Here is a 15001-nt window from a genome sequence, read left to right as displayed (position 1 = left end):
TAGCAGATAAGTGCATGTGGTGCAATTATTATGCAAACTAGCCCAGTTGTCACATCAAAATCCCATTTTAAAAACAAAGTAGATCAAAATAGCTTTACTTAGTTGTTTATTTCACACCTGAAGCAAAGAACCCAGTACATTAAAATCAATTTTATATGGAATTTCACTTTTAAGGATTAAAACAATATAAAAGCTTCTGACCAATACATTCCTACAAATCATTTCCCCACATCCCTTCAGTACAAACATTATTTTCCCTCATGTATAAAAAGGTTATCTCTCAGCCCTGAGCACGCATTGTGCTTATTTGTCCACCGTGTCCAACGAGACACTCATTCACTCATTCACGGGAGTGTCGACACGGTGTGCGTTCATATGCAAATAGCACGCTGAGGCCACGCCGGGTGGAACGCAGACTTTTAGAAGGCTGCCATGGAGACCGAACAAGCAGCGCGAAACCGCCGCGGTGAGGCCGGCTAATCGGCTCCACGCTCCCCGTGTGCCGCATACGAATATCGCGGTTGCGAGGATGACTATAAATCGGCAACTAAAGCGGACATGTGCTTCACTTTTGCAGTAAATTCACCTTTGTGTAATAAAAGTGCAAGGTGGGGAAAACCCATAGGAAGTATTGTAAAAGTGAATTTCATCATTCCAGTCAAACTTTCATTATCTCAAAAAAGCATAGAGAGGAAACTACAATAAAGTACTCATCCTTTGCCAGTGATGATTTAAGCCAGTAACCATCATGCTAATTCAGCTAAATCCTTGGTTAAATAAACAAGCGCCGTAAAAGGTTTTGCTTAGTTACCTTGTAAAAATGTTTTTTTAGGATTCTAGAAAAACAGCAAAGACCAACTCTCCACTTTTGGGGGATTTCCGCTGTATTTTTTGGACTGTGTGAAAGCAAATCAAGCGGGTGGAGGCGTTTCGTGGAAACACTCGGTTTGGATGGTTACACAATACTTTTGTTGTCAGTGAAAATAATGGAGCTCAACCACACCAGAGGCTAAGTTACACACGTGCTATATTATGTCATTAGCATGATGATCCCTAACAATGATACCGGCTGGAGGTGTGGTGTGAATTTTCCAGGCACATTCACTGGATTTTTCCACATTCAAACAAGCTCTAAAGTTGGCCCCATTGAGATAAAATAAACATGTTACAACAATGTCACGGCACTTGTGTGTTCTCCCCCCCCCCCCCCCCCCCCCCCCCACGATTGTCAATAAGATAGCGGCGACGTAAGAAACATCACGTGAAATCCCTTCTTCTTTACAAACGTCTCAAGTGTTTTCAAGTCGTGTAAAAGTACTATTAAAAAGACACCTTCCCTTATCTTAATGCACGAAATTAAAGCATAAATAATAATAAGCAAGTGCTAATAAGCGTTTTAGCCACATCTCAAGTGCTTGATATTGTAGCGAAACATAATTGTCCCATTTACCGGCTGGCCATCGCAGTCAAGTAGATTCTGTGTTAATGACTGCCAATTCAATGTTAATACATATTAGGAAATAATACAAAATATGACACGATGTACGCTCTGTTGAGATCCATTAAGAGAGCGGTATAGACGATATCCTATCAAAAAAGTAATTATCTCTGGTGTACCTAATATTTCTCAGTAGTACTCATGGTATCAGTGCCCGTGACTCATGAGTCATTTCACTTGGACTTGGTCTGGCGGTCCAGCAGCCGTTTGGCCTTCCTCAGCATAAAAGCGGCGATGAGCATGCACATGAAGAGCGTCAGCCCGTAGAGGCCGACGAAGAACGCCGCGTCGTCTCCGGCGTGGAGCAGCGTGTACACCTGCCGCCGACTTTCGTAGTCCAGTTGCGAGGCGTGGATCTGACACAGGGTGCAACAGGAAAGCAGAATATGGAACAGCTGGTGCCCCTGACCCAGGAAGTCGCAACCTCCCGGCCAGCAACGCTCCAGCACGGGGAAGGCAAAGAAGACGGCGCAGCCTAGGAAGAAGGCGATGTGGCTCAGGTGGTGCACGAAGGCCGGGTCGTTTTCAGGATTGCTAAGGAGGAGTCTGTGCACCACAGGGCTGATGTCCCACATGTAGGCGATGGTGGATGGTGCCACCTGGCCCACCTTGCGCACCCAAGGCGGGAGGGTGTGGTTCCGGTATTTCCCGTAGCAGCAACCCAGACACGACAGCCAACTGAGAAAAGCCGCCACGGGCATGAAGATGGGACCCATCCACCGATGGAATCCTTCCTCAGCTGCGTAGTAGTAGTGCACCACGGCGCTGCCGTACTGGTACTGCGCCACGCCTACGTAGTCCAGAAAGAAGAAGGCGTAGTGGCACATCTCCGACTTGCCGCCCAGGAGGTGCGCCACCACGCTCCACGCCGTGTAGTTAAGTGCAGACAGGATGAGGATCAACAGAGGCCACGCGTGCCGGTCCTGTGCTAAATCCACCGACTGTGCCACGTCGCTCATCTTGGCCAGGAGAACCAGGAAGGCCAGCAGGTGCGTCCAGATGTTGATGGTCTCGTTGTGGCGGTGGAAGGCGGACAGAAAGTAGTAGCGCCAACACTGGTGGAGGGGCCGGTAGCCTGTGCCAACGTAGCGCTCGCGGAAAAAGTGGGGCACCTCAGTGTCGCGCACAGTGCCGGGCATGGAGGGAGATGCCTCGGAGGTCAGCAGCCGAGGGACCTGCTTGATGTGCTGCAGGCTGATGAAGAGGCGCCCAATTCGCTCCATCACGATGGTCGTCATGGCGCCGGGAAGCTGCGGACAAGTACCAAAAACCCTTTCAGAACTGATTCAAATTCTTAATATCCATCTTAAGATCCATTTTAAGATCCATCTCTGATGTGCGCCGAGGTTCGTGGCTGGTGAGGCACCGATTGACAAATTGGTACATAAATACAGCACAGCACATATAATCTTCAAAACTAATAATAAAAATAGTTTTTGAATAATTAAATTACTTGCAGAGTACCTAGTGGGGTGGCTGAGGAGTGTAAATTATGCTGTCTCTATGGAACGTAGGAATTTACATCGTCAGGTATCTCCGACCTGTGAATGACGTCACACTGACTCCACCCTCCAGATGGATGAATTGAACTGTATGTGCAGCATTTCATTTAACACTCTTATTTTTAAAGATGGGTCAAGACAAAATACCGTTGCCCCCAGTTATTATTTAAAACGGGGGGGGGGGGGGTTATTAACGGAACACCGAAGTTAAGTGACGTTTTGAAGTCCACATGAGTGGCAAAGAAGTTTGGAAAAGTTGTTTCCTTTGCACGTGTTGCTGTTATGAATGCCCAAAAGTTTGCTCTGATGTTATATTGTCGTAAAGGAGCTTTTTCTTACCGTGTCGGGTTCCCTTTTCACCAGACGACTGCCTCGCCTCGTTGGTCCGTGCGTCTTCTGTCTTCTGTCTTCTTCCACGCCCAGATTAGAAATATGCAACAGATGAGGAGGGCGGTGTCAAGTTCTTAGACGGAAGTGCATTGAAAAGTAGGCCGACATTACCAACAAACATAAAAAAACTAACGTTTAAAAATAAAAATGTGAAAGATTTACTCTAATGGCCAGCAGCGTAAAATTCCGTTATGGCCAGTGCATACATAATGAGGAAGCTGACTCTGCAAATCTAGTTGTTTTATCACAAAAGCTTTTACTTTGAAATGAGTAACTCGCCTATTGCGTTAGAGGAAACTTTATTGATGTGACTGGTTTATTATGCGATTCTGTTATTTGATATTTTCATTGTGTAATAATATAATGTAATGTAATGTACTGTGGTTGATACTGTGCATAATTTTGCACTGTACACTTATTAATTATTATTAATAATTAGTATTACTTATTAATATTTTTAAACAGTAAATAGAAATATCTATCATACAAAAACTATTTTATCCCAAAACGGAAATTTGATTATTTAAAAAGCAAAATTCTTCATTGCACTTTGGAGAGACGCACTTAATAATAGATGCAAAAGATCGACTGAATAACACAATAAATGTAAACTAACAAATAAATATAAATGGATAAGAAATTGTCTTACTTCATTTTAAGATTATTTATTTCTTACCAACCAGCAGACTTCGTATGATATTCTGCTGACTTCCAGTGACAGAGTGTGCCAGCATTGAAGTTGTACAAGCTTTTCTTGCTTATCAATATTGTTACATTATGCCCATAACTATGAACATTCAAATAAAAAACTTTTAAGTACTGTCAATTTTTAATATGAAAAGTAGATCAATTCACATAAGTCCTATGTTTTGCAAATCATTGCTGTTAAACAATAGTTTCGTTAGTCCACAACTACAAAACCAAACAATCAAACAGTAAAGCACATGTTTATTTCTTTTTAATGTGATCTGTCCACTTTCTATCCCCAGATGTGTTTGCCACCCGCAAACCAGCAGACGGCTGACATTTCTTTTTGACTGCATGGGAAAAGGACAACACATGGCGGTTCATCTCCAGCCTCTAATTGGCTGCACTCACATCATGTGGAGGCGGCAGAATTCCCAGAGCTCTCCTGCCATCGGTGCGACTTTTCTTATTAATACCCTCCTCTTATTTTTGCTGAGCACTTTGTTTTGGCTCTCCGTGTACAATATATGGCCTGTCACCTCTAATGGGCGCCGAGATGGAGCATGGAAAGCCCATGGGGGGATCCTTGGGCTGGCCTTTTGTTTGCAGATAACGCTTTACTTGCAACTTTATAGCTACACCAATAGTGAGATTGTCTTTGTACTGTAGTTGGGGAACAAAACGTTGATAATATCCATTTGTGTAGTGCTTTGAGTTGCCAAACATAGATTGCAGCCTAAAAATAATTGTCTATATTTCAGTGAACCAAAATACGACATAATGTTAGCGTCTCCTGTAATTTAACTCAATACCTCACAACTCAAATCATTATCTTTCTTTTGTAAATGCCATTAATCTGAGCATCATGAATTTATGTTTTAATTTATTTACCTGACCGTGCAAGTGTTCATTTTGTCCACCAGACGGCAGTATAATATATATAGCCACACCACATAATTTGACGAAACAGAAGAAGAGCTAATTAGGCGCCAATAATAATTGAGTATATTAAAAATAAAGCATAGAACGTCAAATTAGGTTAACAAGTAAAAAATAATCCTGAAATTTTACCATAAAGTATGTCTAAGTTTATCTGAATTCTACGTTCAAAAACCCCAAAGGTATGTGTACAATTTGGGCAATTTGTTTCAAAATAAGATTATAAACTTACACATTACATCGATACTTTTGCCCTGCATCATAATCGATTCTTTAACCAACTAATACTACCTATATTATTCCATTATAATCGACATTTTTGTACGAATATCACATTTAAGATGACAAGTTTATTTTGAAGTTCAAACGGAAGCATCTCCATCCGTGCGTTTGTCCAGCTTGGTGGAGTCGTAGGCGGGACGTGTGGTTTCGCAGGAAGTTGATTTCCTGCCTTAGTTAACTATGGCCGATTTAACCGAGAAGGCGGAAACCATGAAGAACTATCACATAGCGTCGGAAAAGATAAACCCGCTGGCCGGTCGTTTCCCTCATTGTATCGTGTGGACGCCCATCCCCGTGTTGTCGTGAGTTAAGTTGGAGGCTTCTTTTGGGCAAGTTCCCCGGATGTGGTGCAACGCAAGTGACAGCTTCGTTTGCTTAGCAAGCTAGCTGTCAAACGTCCCGTTTCTTATTTTATATGAACATACAAAGCACTGATAATTGTCCTTGTTGTGCAAAACCCAGGCTATTTAAACATCAAATAGTTGAACATATACATGCAAAAGATTACAGAAGGTTAAGTTAGTGTTGTATTATGCATAATAGTTATGATGTTGGCATAGTTTATTCCCCCAGTTTTTTTGCATCAATTTATCCAAATACCACATTTCATGTTTTTTGCATAATTAAGTGACTATTTTGCTTTGCCAGTTGGCTGTTTCCATTTATTGGGCACATGGGCATCTGCACTTCAGTTGGAGTCATCCGAGACTTTGCTGGACCCTATTTTGTATCTGTAAGTCATCAAATTTTGATTATACGGACTGTATGTGTGTACACCACCCAAGGAAGATTTTCTTTTGTCATGCAGGAGGACAACATGGCTTTTGGAAAACCAACAAAGTGAGTTTTATCTGATGTCCCCTCCCCCCCTCTTGACCTGACTTCTACACAACATTTGTCATTGGAGATACTGGATGCTGGACGTAAGCAAAGTCTATGCCGGTGGCTCTAGCGCTTGGGACATTGCCGTGCACGACGCTTCGGAGGAGTACAAGCACAGGATGGTACGGACTTTGCCCCCCCATTTATACATACAAAATTCGCATAACATTTTTTGGTGGTATGTTTTTTCCAGCACAACCTGTGTTGCGACAACTGCCACTCGCACGTGGCCATGGCTCTCAACCTGATGCGCTACGACAACAGCACGTCGTGGAACATGGTCAAGCTCTGCCTCCTGGTGCTGCTGCACGGAAAGCACGTCAGGTAACGTGGCGTCTCACGGTGGTGCCGCGTAACCTCTGATAAATCGAGAAAACGAACTTGAATAACTCAAAAAAATAAAACAGCACAAAGCACCGTTCTAAAGGCACAAACATTTAAAAGTGTTTTGACCGGCGTTAGTGTCGAGAGATGTATTGATCTTGCTTTGGGTCCTTTTGGTTTCCAGCTGCGTGGGCTTCCTGAAGACGTGGTTGCCCTTCCTCATGCTGCTGGGCGTCATTGTGACAGTGGCGCTTGTCATCAACCTCCGATGACTTCCCCCAAGGAATGTCGGCAAACAAAGTGAGGCCTTTTTATGTCAAGAAAAGACTTTTGAAAAACCTGTAAGAGACGCCGGAATGAATGTCTCACACAAACACCTCCACCACTGCCACGCACACAATTTCTAACAATAATAATAATCTAAATCTCTTTTTAGAAAAACCTGCCTTTAGTATCACAATTCAGAACTTCTTTTTTTTTTTGCTAGCAATTTAAACGATCATTGCTGGCTCAGGGTGAATGTCGTTATGCCGTTAAAGTACGGGTCAGTGCCAACTCCGTGTTTTAAAAACCGTGTCAAATATGGGAAACCCAGGACTAGAATTTTATAGTGAAGTCCGGTTTACCCTGCTGGATACGTTCCAGACCCACCTGCGAAATAACGCTAATGTATAAATTTGCTAAACCACCCTTCCGTAGTGCCTGTTCTCATTCTCGAAAGAAGAAGAAATGAGACTATCATTGAAATATAATTTTCAGGAAACGAAAATTTGTTAGCTTTACATCTGCTCAATGTAATTATTACCCAGAAACACTTTAGCTTTCCGAAAAAAAAATAATTGTTGCCTAGTAATGACAGCCATCTGAAAAACATTTATTTTGGGTGAAGTATTTATTTGAGGTTAAGAGGACCCCATTATTCATTTCAGCTGTATTTGAGAAAATTACGCTTATGAGAGCAAGCCATTTTGTTCATTTTGAGTTCATGTTTTTTTTTTTTTCCTCCGGCCTTTCTTTCCCCGTGTTATTTTTGCCTATTTAATTCCACATGATGGGTGTCACTCCACTTCAGTTGCCATGGCTGTGCTGAGCACATCCAAATCCTCCCGTTGTTCCCAATCATATAACTCCTTAAGCCCCTTCTTTTCGGAAGCAGCAGGTAGCCAGGATGGCTCAGGTTTTCTCGCTGAGTAAATTTCAAACAGATGGCCTCAAAATGTTTAAGACAAGTCGCAAATGATCATTTTGTTGTAAAACGGTGGTCGGATTCTGCTCACTAACTAGCCAACTAGCGTCATAAGCTACATTGTACAATACTTGACCTTAACAGATGCTGCAAAATTTCAATCATTAATTTTTTGTTTTAAGCCGTCCCACCACTGTGGTGCCTTGCAGTAACCAGGAGCCAGCAGGTCATGGAATGTGGAGACCTGTGGCGGGGGTGGGGTGGGGGCTACGCTATCAATATATGCTTAGGCTGGTCCAGAGACTCCCTAATCCCAAAACCGTAGACTAGTTCCATGCAGAAAAATCCTGCCAGGTCCGCAAGAATGTTTTCTGGAACATATACTGTATATAATAATAAAGGTGATTTATTATTGTTCTAAAAAAAGTGTTCATCCTAATATTTCTTGCTAATCTTGTTCTTAAAATGATTATAAATGGTCAGAATACACAGGAAGCAAAAGACCCCCCCTTCCCTTACTTAGTCCCTTGCTTTGATACTTAAACCCGCCCCCCTGCCCGCACTGCAAAGTCTCACTCAGGGGCCATTATTGTGCACATGAAAGGAGGGCCCCTCGCAATTCTGGTCCCCCACCCCCTCCCTCACCCTGCATTGCTGCTGACCACCTGGGTGGGAAGGTAGCAAACATCCAGCCAAAAGTCCCCGACATGCTTTTTTAAATCCACATCAAAAGGGAATAATCTCAGGATGGATGCAGTCAGAGAACCTGCAATCTTGTGAAAGTAGTCACCTCATAATATGACTTATTTTGAATAATTTTCATGCAAATAAAAAAAAGAATATCATTTATTTTAAAGATGAGACTTCTGTTTGAGGCCGACCCACAGGATCTGGATCCGGCCCCCAAACTTCAAGCTCCTCCTCGTCGGATGCGTGCGTGATGCTCTTTTTTTCCCCCCTTGTTTTTTCTCTCAACTTGATTTGTTTGCAAATAAGCGACGCCCATTCTCCTTTCTCTTGCAAAGAGCCCCCACTACACACACACACACACACACACACACACGCTTTTAGTCCACAACCCCCACTCGTGGCTGCCAGTGTCTGCATGGAAGTGCTCGGCTCCACACTCGAGGCGTGCGGCCGCTCAGGACAGCAGCCGGTGGAGATGTAATCTTTCTCCACTTCTCCTTCGTCTTCATCCGTTCTTTCTTACCCAACATGCTGGACTTGAGCCCCAGTCGCCTCTTCTGCAGCACCCTCCTGCTCCTGCTGGGCTCCGTTTACGCACCGGCAGCTCCAGCCGCCTCCTGCCCGACGGGCTGCGAGTGCTCCGAAGTGGCGCACACGGTGAAGTGCGTGGCCAAAGACCTCCGGAGCGTCCCGCTCGGGATCCCCGGATACACCCGGAACCTTTTCATCACCGGCAACCAGATCACATGCATCGGCACAGACTCCTTCAAGGGCCTCGACAATGTCACTAACCTTTCACTAAGCAATAACAGGTATATTTCTATCTCTTCTATAAATATTATAAAATTTTGTCGCTCCAGAATAATTTTTCCTATTGTGGGTTTTCCACATTTTTGAAAAATGTGTCATATTTAAAAGTTGAAATTTGTTTTCTGTCAAGCAGAAAAAAATAGGTACTGTTTGTGTTAATTCTATCTTTGTTTTTTGTAATTTAAAATATTAACTAATATTAATTTCTGTTGTTAATTAGAAAATTTCATTTGGTACTTCATTTTTATGTAATTATTTTTGCAATTGAGCAAATTCAAGCTAATATTTTAATAAACAGCTATAAACCGTGCAAGTAAATATTTACGCAAATACAACTTAATGCAGTGATGAAATTATTGCATGAAATAATACATATATACATGCTAATCGTCACCTAGACCAAAAGAAAATCTCCACCTATCGATCCTCCAGGATTTCCGAGGTGGACTCGCACGCCTTCTCCGGCCTGCCGAGTCTTCGCTCACTGGACCTGAGCTCCAACCAGCTGGCGGTGTTCCACCCAGAAGCCTTCACGGTGGCCAACCAATCGCTCCGCCAGCTCAACCTGAGCCGTGCCCTCTACAACCACTCGGCTGTGCTAGACTTGGCCACGGCTTTGCGCTGGAGCGCCCTAAGCTCTCTGCGCAGCCTCGACCTGTCGCACAACGGCCTCATCTACTTGCCGCCGCGTATTTTCTCCCACCTGAGCGGACTTCGCCGGCTGCTGCTCACCAACAACTCCCTGGTTGCCGTGCGCAACGACACCCTGGCCGGTTTGGAGTCTCTCCGGGAGCTGGATCTGACACTCAACTCGCTGAAGAACATCCCCGAGGAAGGCCTGCGCGAGCTGGACTCGCGCCCCGAGGCCGAGATCCTCCTGGGTGAGAACCCCTTCACGTGTGTGTGCGGCATCGAACCTTTGGCCCGCTGGCTCAACCGCTCTCAGGGACACGTCCGTGACCCTGACCATCTGGCCTGCGCCTTTCCTGCCGCCCTGAGGAACACCTCTTTGCTCTCGGTGGTGGGTGCCTCCGGCAGCCTGAGGTGCCGCCAAAGGGGCGCTGGCGCCGACCTGGCCCTGCAGACCTCCTACGTGTTCCTGGGCCTAGTACTGGGCCTGGTGGGCCTGGTCTTCCTCTTTGTGCTGTACCTGAACCGCAGAGGCATCAAGAAGCGCGTGTATGACATGCGTGATGCCTGCAGGGAGGTGTGGGAGGGCTACCACTACCGCTTCGAGCTCGAATCGGACCCCCGCCTCTCCCAGGTGTCCTCGAGCACTGACATGTAAGACCCAAACGAGTTCATGACGTTGGATTACCCCCCCCCCCACACACACACACACACACATGACTCCTGTCTTCCACGTCAACAGCAAGTGCCTCAAGACCCTGGACTGGTCGCCGGTCAAACACGGGCAGCATACAGTATAGATGTATATAGTATAGTATGTATGATGGATGTATATAGTAGTGCATTTACACACATATAGGCATTTCGGAATGTGTGTGTTTGTGTAAATGTTTATGCATGTCAAATGCAAGCAGCAAATTGGAATTGTTTCAAGTCCTTTGCATTCGGAAGAAGGATAATTCAGCCCAGGCAAGAGCCTCTCCAAACCCTCTTGCGCCGCCCCTCCCTTTTTTTTTTTTTTTTTTTTTTTTTCATGAAGACTTGCTTTGTTTCGACGCCTTGACTTTTATTGCCACAATGATGAGAACCAGTCGCGGAGGCCGAGGCTCTTCAAAAGCCAGCTCCATGTTTTTCTGTTTAAGGAACTTTCGCCTTCTTCTTTCTTCCCATGATAAGACACAGATGATTCCGGACAACAGCGGCCGCATTCATGCAGCTAGAACAACTCAAATTTACATTTTATGGGGGTCGCAAGAAGTAAATGCCTTATCATGTATGTTTGAGTTGAGGCTACAAATGACTTTATTGCCCTTCACTTTGCTGTCTTTGCAGGTTTTTAGGCTAAAAGCTTCCTTTTGTTCCAAGCCAAAGACGAAGCATTCTTCTTCTGGCTTCTTAGCTATTTTACTGCATGTGCAATACCACAATAAAATGACAAAGCAGTGCTGTCTTGACAACAAGTCTTATTTAGTTGAACTTTACAATGTATTTAAAAAAAAAACATTTTTGTCTCACGTCAGGACAAAACAATAAAACAGACCAGTAATTTACTCAAATTTAAATTTCTTTTTTTTTTTTTGCAAAATGGCAGGCAAAGGATATTAGGCTAACAATTTTTACATTACAATAAATCTTTTTTTTAATATCTTATTTTCATGTATTCCAACTGATTAGGTCATTAACTCACCCGTCAGATTAACCGAACTTCTGGAGTTAACAATTAGAAGTGAACACGGAGGAACTAATGGCGGCTCGGCTCGTTAGTGCGCAGACATAAAGGTCGGCTCAAATGGCAAAGAAAACAAGATTCCCATGCGATGACAAAGTTGAGCACTCGACAGCCGCTTTTGTTTAAGTGTCATCATTCTTAATCATGGCCGCTGGGACAGGGGTCCCGGGGGAAATGGGGTGGGGCAATCATTTGCTGTTATGCAACATGTCACAGGCTTTTGGGGTGAGGGGGGGTCAAATAACAAAGTCCCCCCCCCCTCCCCATTTCTGTACATTTAAAGACAGGCAGGGTATATTGTCACAAAAAGGGAGCATCTGCACCATTAAAAGCTTCCTGTGTGTTCTGTAAAATGGCCTTGACCCATTTTAAAGACTAGACAAGAAAGCAGCAAGCGGCGCAATACTTCATCATCTGCTTCACGCGTCGATAGCTCGGCCTGGAATCGAGCGGCGCGTCTGGGAAAGACAATAGTGCACCCAAGAGAGGCGCTTAAATTTAAAGACACCCGTCATCAAATCTGCTTTTTGTTTTTTTTCAAAGAAATTCCTGGACCTTAAAGAGGTCATACTATGATGATTATTGTTGTTTGTTTTTTTTTATTTATTCATGGCGTCTGATTGGTCTAGATCCAGTTAGAGTTTCATCACATTAAAAAAATTGACTAAGAGGAATTTATTGAATCATAAAAAGATTGGCATACGATTCAGTTGCATCACAGCGAAAGCTGATATGAAAGAAGTTGAAGCCAACATGAGTGTCTTGCATGGGAACTGGAAAGAATCACGACTGCTGAGATGAAGAGAAAAGAGAAACGAGCGGTCGCCAATGCTATTTCCTGTTTCAGGAAATTGTGTCTTTGATGTAAGCCACCGCACTCATGCGGTCATCAGTCGCATGAGAACAGGAAGGAAAGGAAATCCTCTCTCTGTAGTTTCTTTTTTTATGTATTAAGAACACAACACACACCCAAAAAAAGTCAAAATGTTCTTGAAAATGAATATTTTCAATATTCCTAATTCTGCATATCAATCAGTTTTATATATATACACCCCCAAATTGGAGACTTATTTTCCTTTTTTTTATTGTAATAACTTTGAATAAATACTCAAATATTTTCTTAATTTCTTTTCCAATACTTTCCGTATTTTTCGCTCTCATGCTGAATTTACAAATGAAGGACTTGTTCCCTTTTTATTCCACACTGACAGGTAAAAATTCAAATTGTGGAAAATCCCAAGTCCCACACACCTGACGGCCATCAGGTCCATTAGGACCCGAGTGGGCGGCTTAAAAGCGGCGGCGTGGTTGTGCAGAGCTTGCAGGCACAGAGCAAGTCGATCGCTTTGGGTTCGTTTGTCCTGCCATTGTTGCGTCGACCCAGGCTGCCTGCACAAATGGCTTGTGGAATTTATTTGGGGTAAGTTAAGTGTGTGCTCATGGGAATCATTTTAAGTATCTAAGGTGTTTTTGTGTGCAGGATCTTGCTCCTTTGCTTACTTGGAGCAGAACATGTTGGCTGTTTGTGGGCTTCTCAAGGTGAGTGCAAACACTGGATGGTTAAGTAGTTAATGAGTAAAAGTAATCAATTAGAGGACAAATTTAAAAATGCTAGCTCTTTGGAATCTGCTGAATTGCAGCTGTGACCTAAATAGTCTTGGATGTACTCTAAACACTTCCTGAATGTTTATAGAGATGTTCCCAGATGTATGCAAGTAACTTGAAGATTAGTGAAGATGCATTTTTGTTTTGTTTTTGTAGCTCAAGGCGAGTCTTATGTTGGCTTTGTGCAAGATGATGACAACGACGTCAGTCTGAGTCACGCCGGCAAGCCTCCCCAGAATCAATTCAGACAAGTCTCCCGTGTTCAAGCCTTGGCCCAAAGTGGCAGTAGTGGTGGAGTCTCCACTTATGGCAACCAACAGTTTCTCGGTGGCTACTCATCATTCAAGGTGGTTCGCCGGCCCCCCGTGGTCATGGCCGCCGAGAGCGTCGTTCCTAAAAAGCCCCGCCTCTCAACAGACATTGCAAGTTCAGGCTCTCTGAGCAGGTTTAAACCACACCAATCCAACATTGCAGTGGGACAAGCTGAAGAATGGAAAAAACCAAACGGTGGTCACCACTCTAGAGGAAAGTTTCCCAACTTGCAGAGTTACGGCATCCGCAAATACTCCGCCAACATGCAGACGTCTGCCAATGCTCCTGCTACCAAAGTCCTGATTGGTCAAAAACCTGCAAGACATAAGAAAAAAACCTTCACAAAGCACAACCATGGCCAGATGGTGTTCCAGGGCAAACGACAGCAGCTGACCGGTGGGTTGTCGGAGGTGGGGCCTAACGGACAACGCTACACAAATATCCTGAATATCCCTAGCCAATTCGGTGGCTATGCCATCAGGCGCCTGAAGGACCCAGTGGCCCAACAGAGCTCAAAGCCTCTTCCACACCATGCTCACCCAGAGGTCAAGTGGACCAGAGTGAAGCTCCGATCCTGACAAGGGCAATGTCTACTTGAGTGAGATTTCTTCATTCCAAACATCAGTAATGAGCAACATTTTATTATTCTGAAAATAAAATGATACTTAATTACTTTCTTGACTGTTGCTTCTTACACTTTTAGACATGTTTTGGAAAATGTTTAAAATGAAATTTGAGCCACAGAGGTAATGTGTGCTAATGCAACGTGTAATTTTGAAATTCAGTGTTAAACGCATCATGAATGCTGGTTAAATCAAGGTTCATATTCAAATTGATAAATGTTCCAAAGAACTTAAGATTCAATTTGATAGAGGGTTGCAACCAGTGGCACTTCAAGATAGATCCTTTAATGATCCCTGGGGGTAAATTCAATTCCAAGCAGTATCCACACTGAAGAGAGGGCACATAAGGTTAAAAAACAGATATGCAGTAGTTTCATAACTAGTAAAAATATGAATAAATCAATACATAGACGATATAAACAATGGAAATTAGGAAAAAACGCAAACAAAATAAGAGTTTGTAGTACATACCTGTGATTAAATAATGAACAGCAGATGAAAGTGTTAATATATAATAAACACTTATTTCCCGATTCAAGATCATGACCGTGAACGCACCCCTAACCCCCGCGACGAGTTGGAAAATCTCAGATTGATAAAATATCCGCAGCGTCACATTATAGATGTTGAAGGATGCCAACCGCCTGAGGAAGTACATTGCCCTTTCTTGCACAAAACATCCACGGAAACAAACCAGTCGTGTATGTCGACCCCCACCCCCATGAAAAACTCATATTTGCGTACTTATTCTCACGGGTTGATTTAGTTTGGGTGACCAGACGTCCTCTTTTCCCGGACATGTCCGACGTTTCAGCCCCAAAGAAATGTCCGGGGTGAATTCCCAAAACTGACCAGACGTCCTCTTTTCCCGGACATGTCCTACTTCCCAGCCGCAAAAATATGTCCGGGGGG

The 15001-nt window shown here is 43.7% G+C and overlaps 4 protein-coding genes across 4 annotated transcripts; 3 read left to right on the top strand and 1 right to left on the bottom strand.

The window, feature by feature from the left end:
• Nucleotides 1-1210: 1210 nt before the first annotated feature.
• paqr7a (progestin and adipoQ receptor family member VII, a) lies at nucleotides 1211-3473 on the bottom strand. The gene is made up of 2 exons (XM_088365606.1): nucleotides 3340-3473; nucleotides 1211-2748 (listed from the first exon to the last, which is right to left on the bottom strand). The coding sequence occupies exon 2, from the start codon at nucleotides 2734-2736 to the stop codon at nucleotides 1672-1674; it is 1065 nt and encodes a 354-aa protein (XP_088221732.1). The 5' UTR covers nucleotides 2737-2748; nucleotides 3340-3473; the 3' UTR covers nucleotides 1211-1671.
• Nucleotides 3474-5409: 1936 nt separating this feature from the next.
• LOC148380089 (transmembrane protein 222-like) lies at nucleotides 5410-6933 on the top strand. The gene is made up of 6 exons (XM_088365610.1): nucleotides 5410-5600; nucleotides 5947-6031; nucleotides 6107-6138; nucleotides 6206-6302; nucleotides 6374-6504; nucleotides 6689-6933. Exons 1-6 carry the CDS (start codon nucleotides 5479-5481, stop codon nucleotides 6774-6776), a joined length of 555 nt encoding a protein of 184 aa, XP_088221736.1. The 5' UTR covers nucleotides 5410-5478; the 3' UTR covers nucleotides 6777-6933.
• A 1331-nt stretch (nucleotides 6934-8264) lies between these two features.
• Nucleotides 8265-11280, top strand: tpbg1b (trophoblast glycoprotein 1b). The gene is made up of 2 exons (XM_088365604.1): nucleotides 8265-9192; nucleotides 9623-11280. Exons 1-2 carry the CDS (start codon nucleotides 8909-8911, stop codon nucleotides 10476-10478), a joined length of 1140 nt encoding a protein of 379 aa, XP_088221730.1. The 5' UTR covers nucleotides 8265-8908; the 3' UTR covers nucleotides 10479-11280.
• A 1530-nt stretch (nucleotides 11281-12810) lies between these two features.
• On the top strand, nucleotides 12811-14138 carry LOC148380087 (uncharacterized). The gene is made up of 3 exons (XM_088365607.1): nucleotides 12811-12969; nucleotides 13030-13088; nucleotides 13311-14138. Exons 1-3 carry the CDS (start codon nucleotides 12947-12949, stop codon nucleotides 14042-14044), a joined length of 816 nt encoding a protein of 271 aa, XP_088221733.1. The 5' UTR covers nucleotides 12811-12946; the 3' UTR covers nucleotides 14045-14138.
• Nucleotides 14139-15001: the final 863 nt, after the last annotated feature.

Source organism: Syngnathus floridae, chromosome 21 (assembly GCF_059516105.1).
Source record: "Syngnathus floridae isolate MCC-2025c chromosome 21, RoL_Sflo_1.0, whole genome shotgun sequence".
Taxonomy (NCBI): domain Eukaryota; kingdom Metazoa; phylum Chordata; class Actinopteri; order Syngnathiformes; family Syngnathidae; genus Syngnathus; species Syngnathus floridae.
The sequence above is the reverse complement of the archived record's forward strand: the minus strand, read 5'-3'. Positions and strand labels throughout refer to the sequence as shown.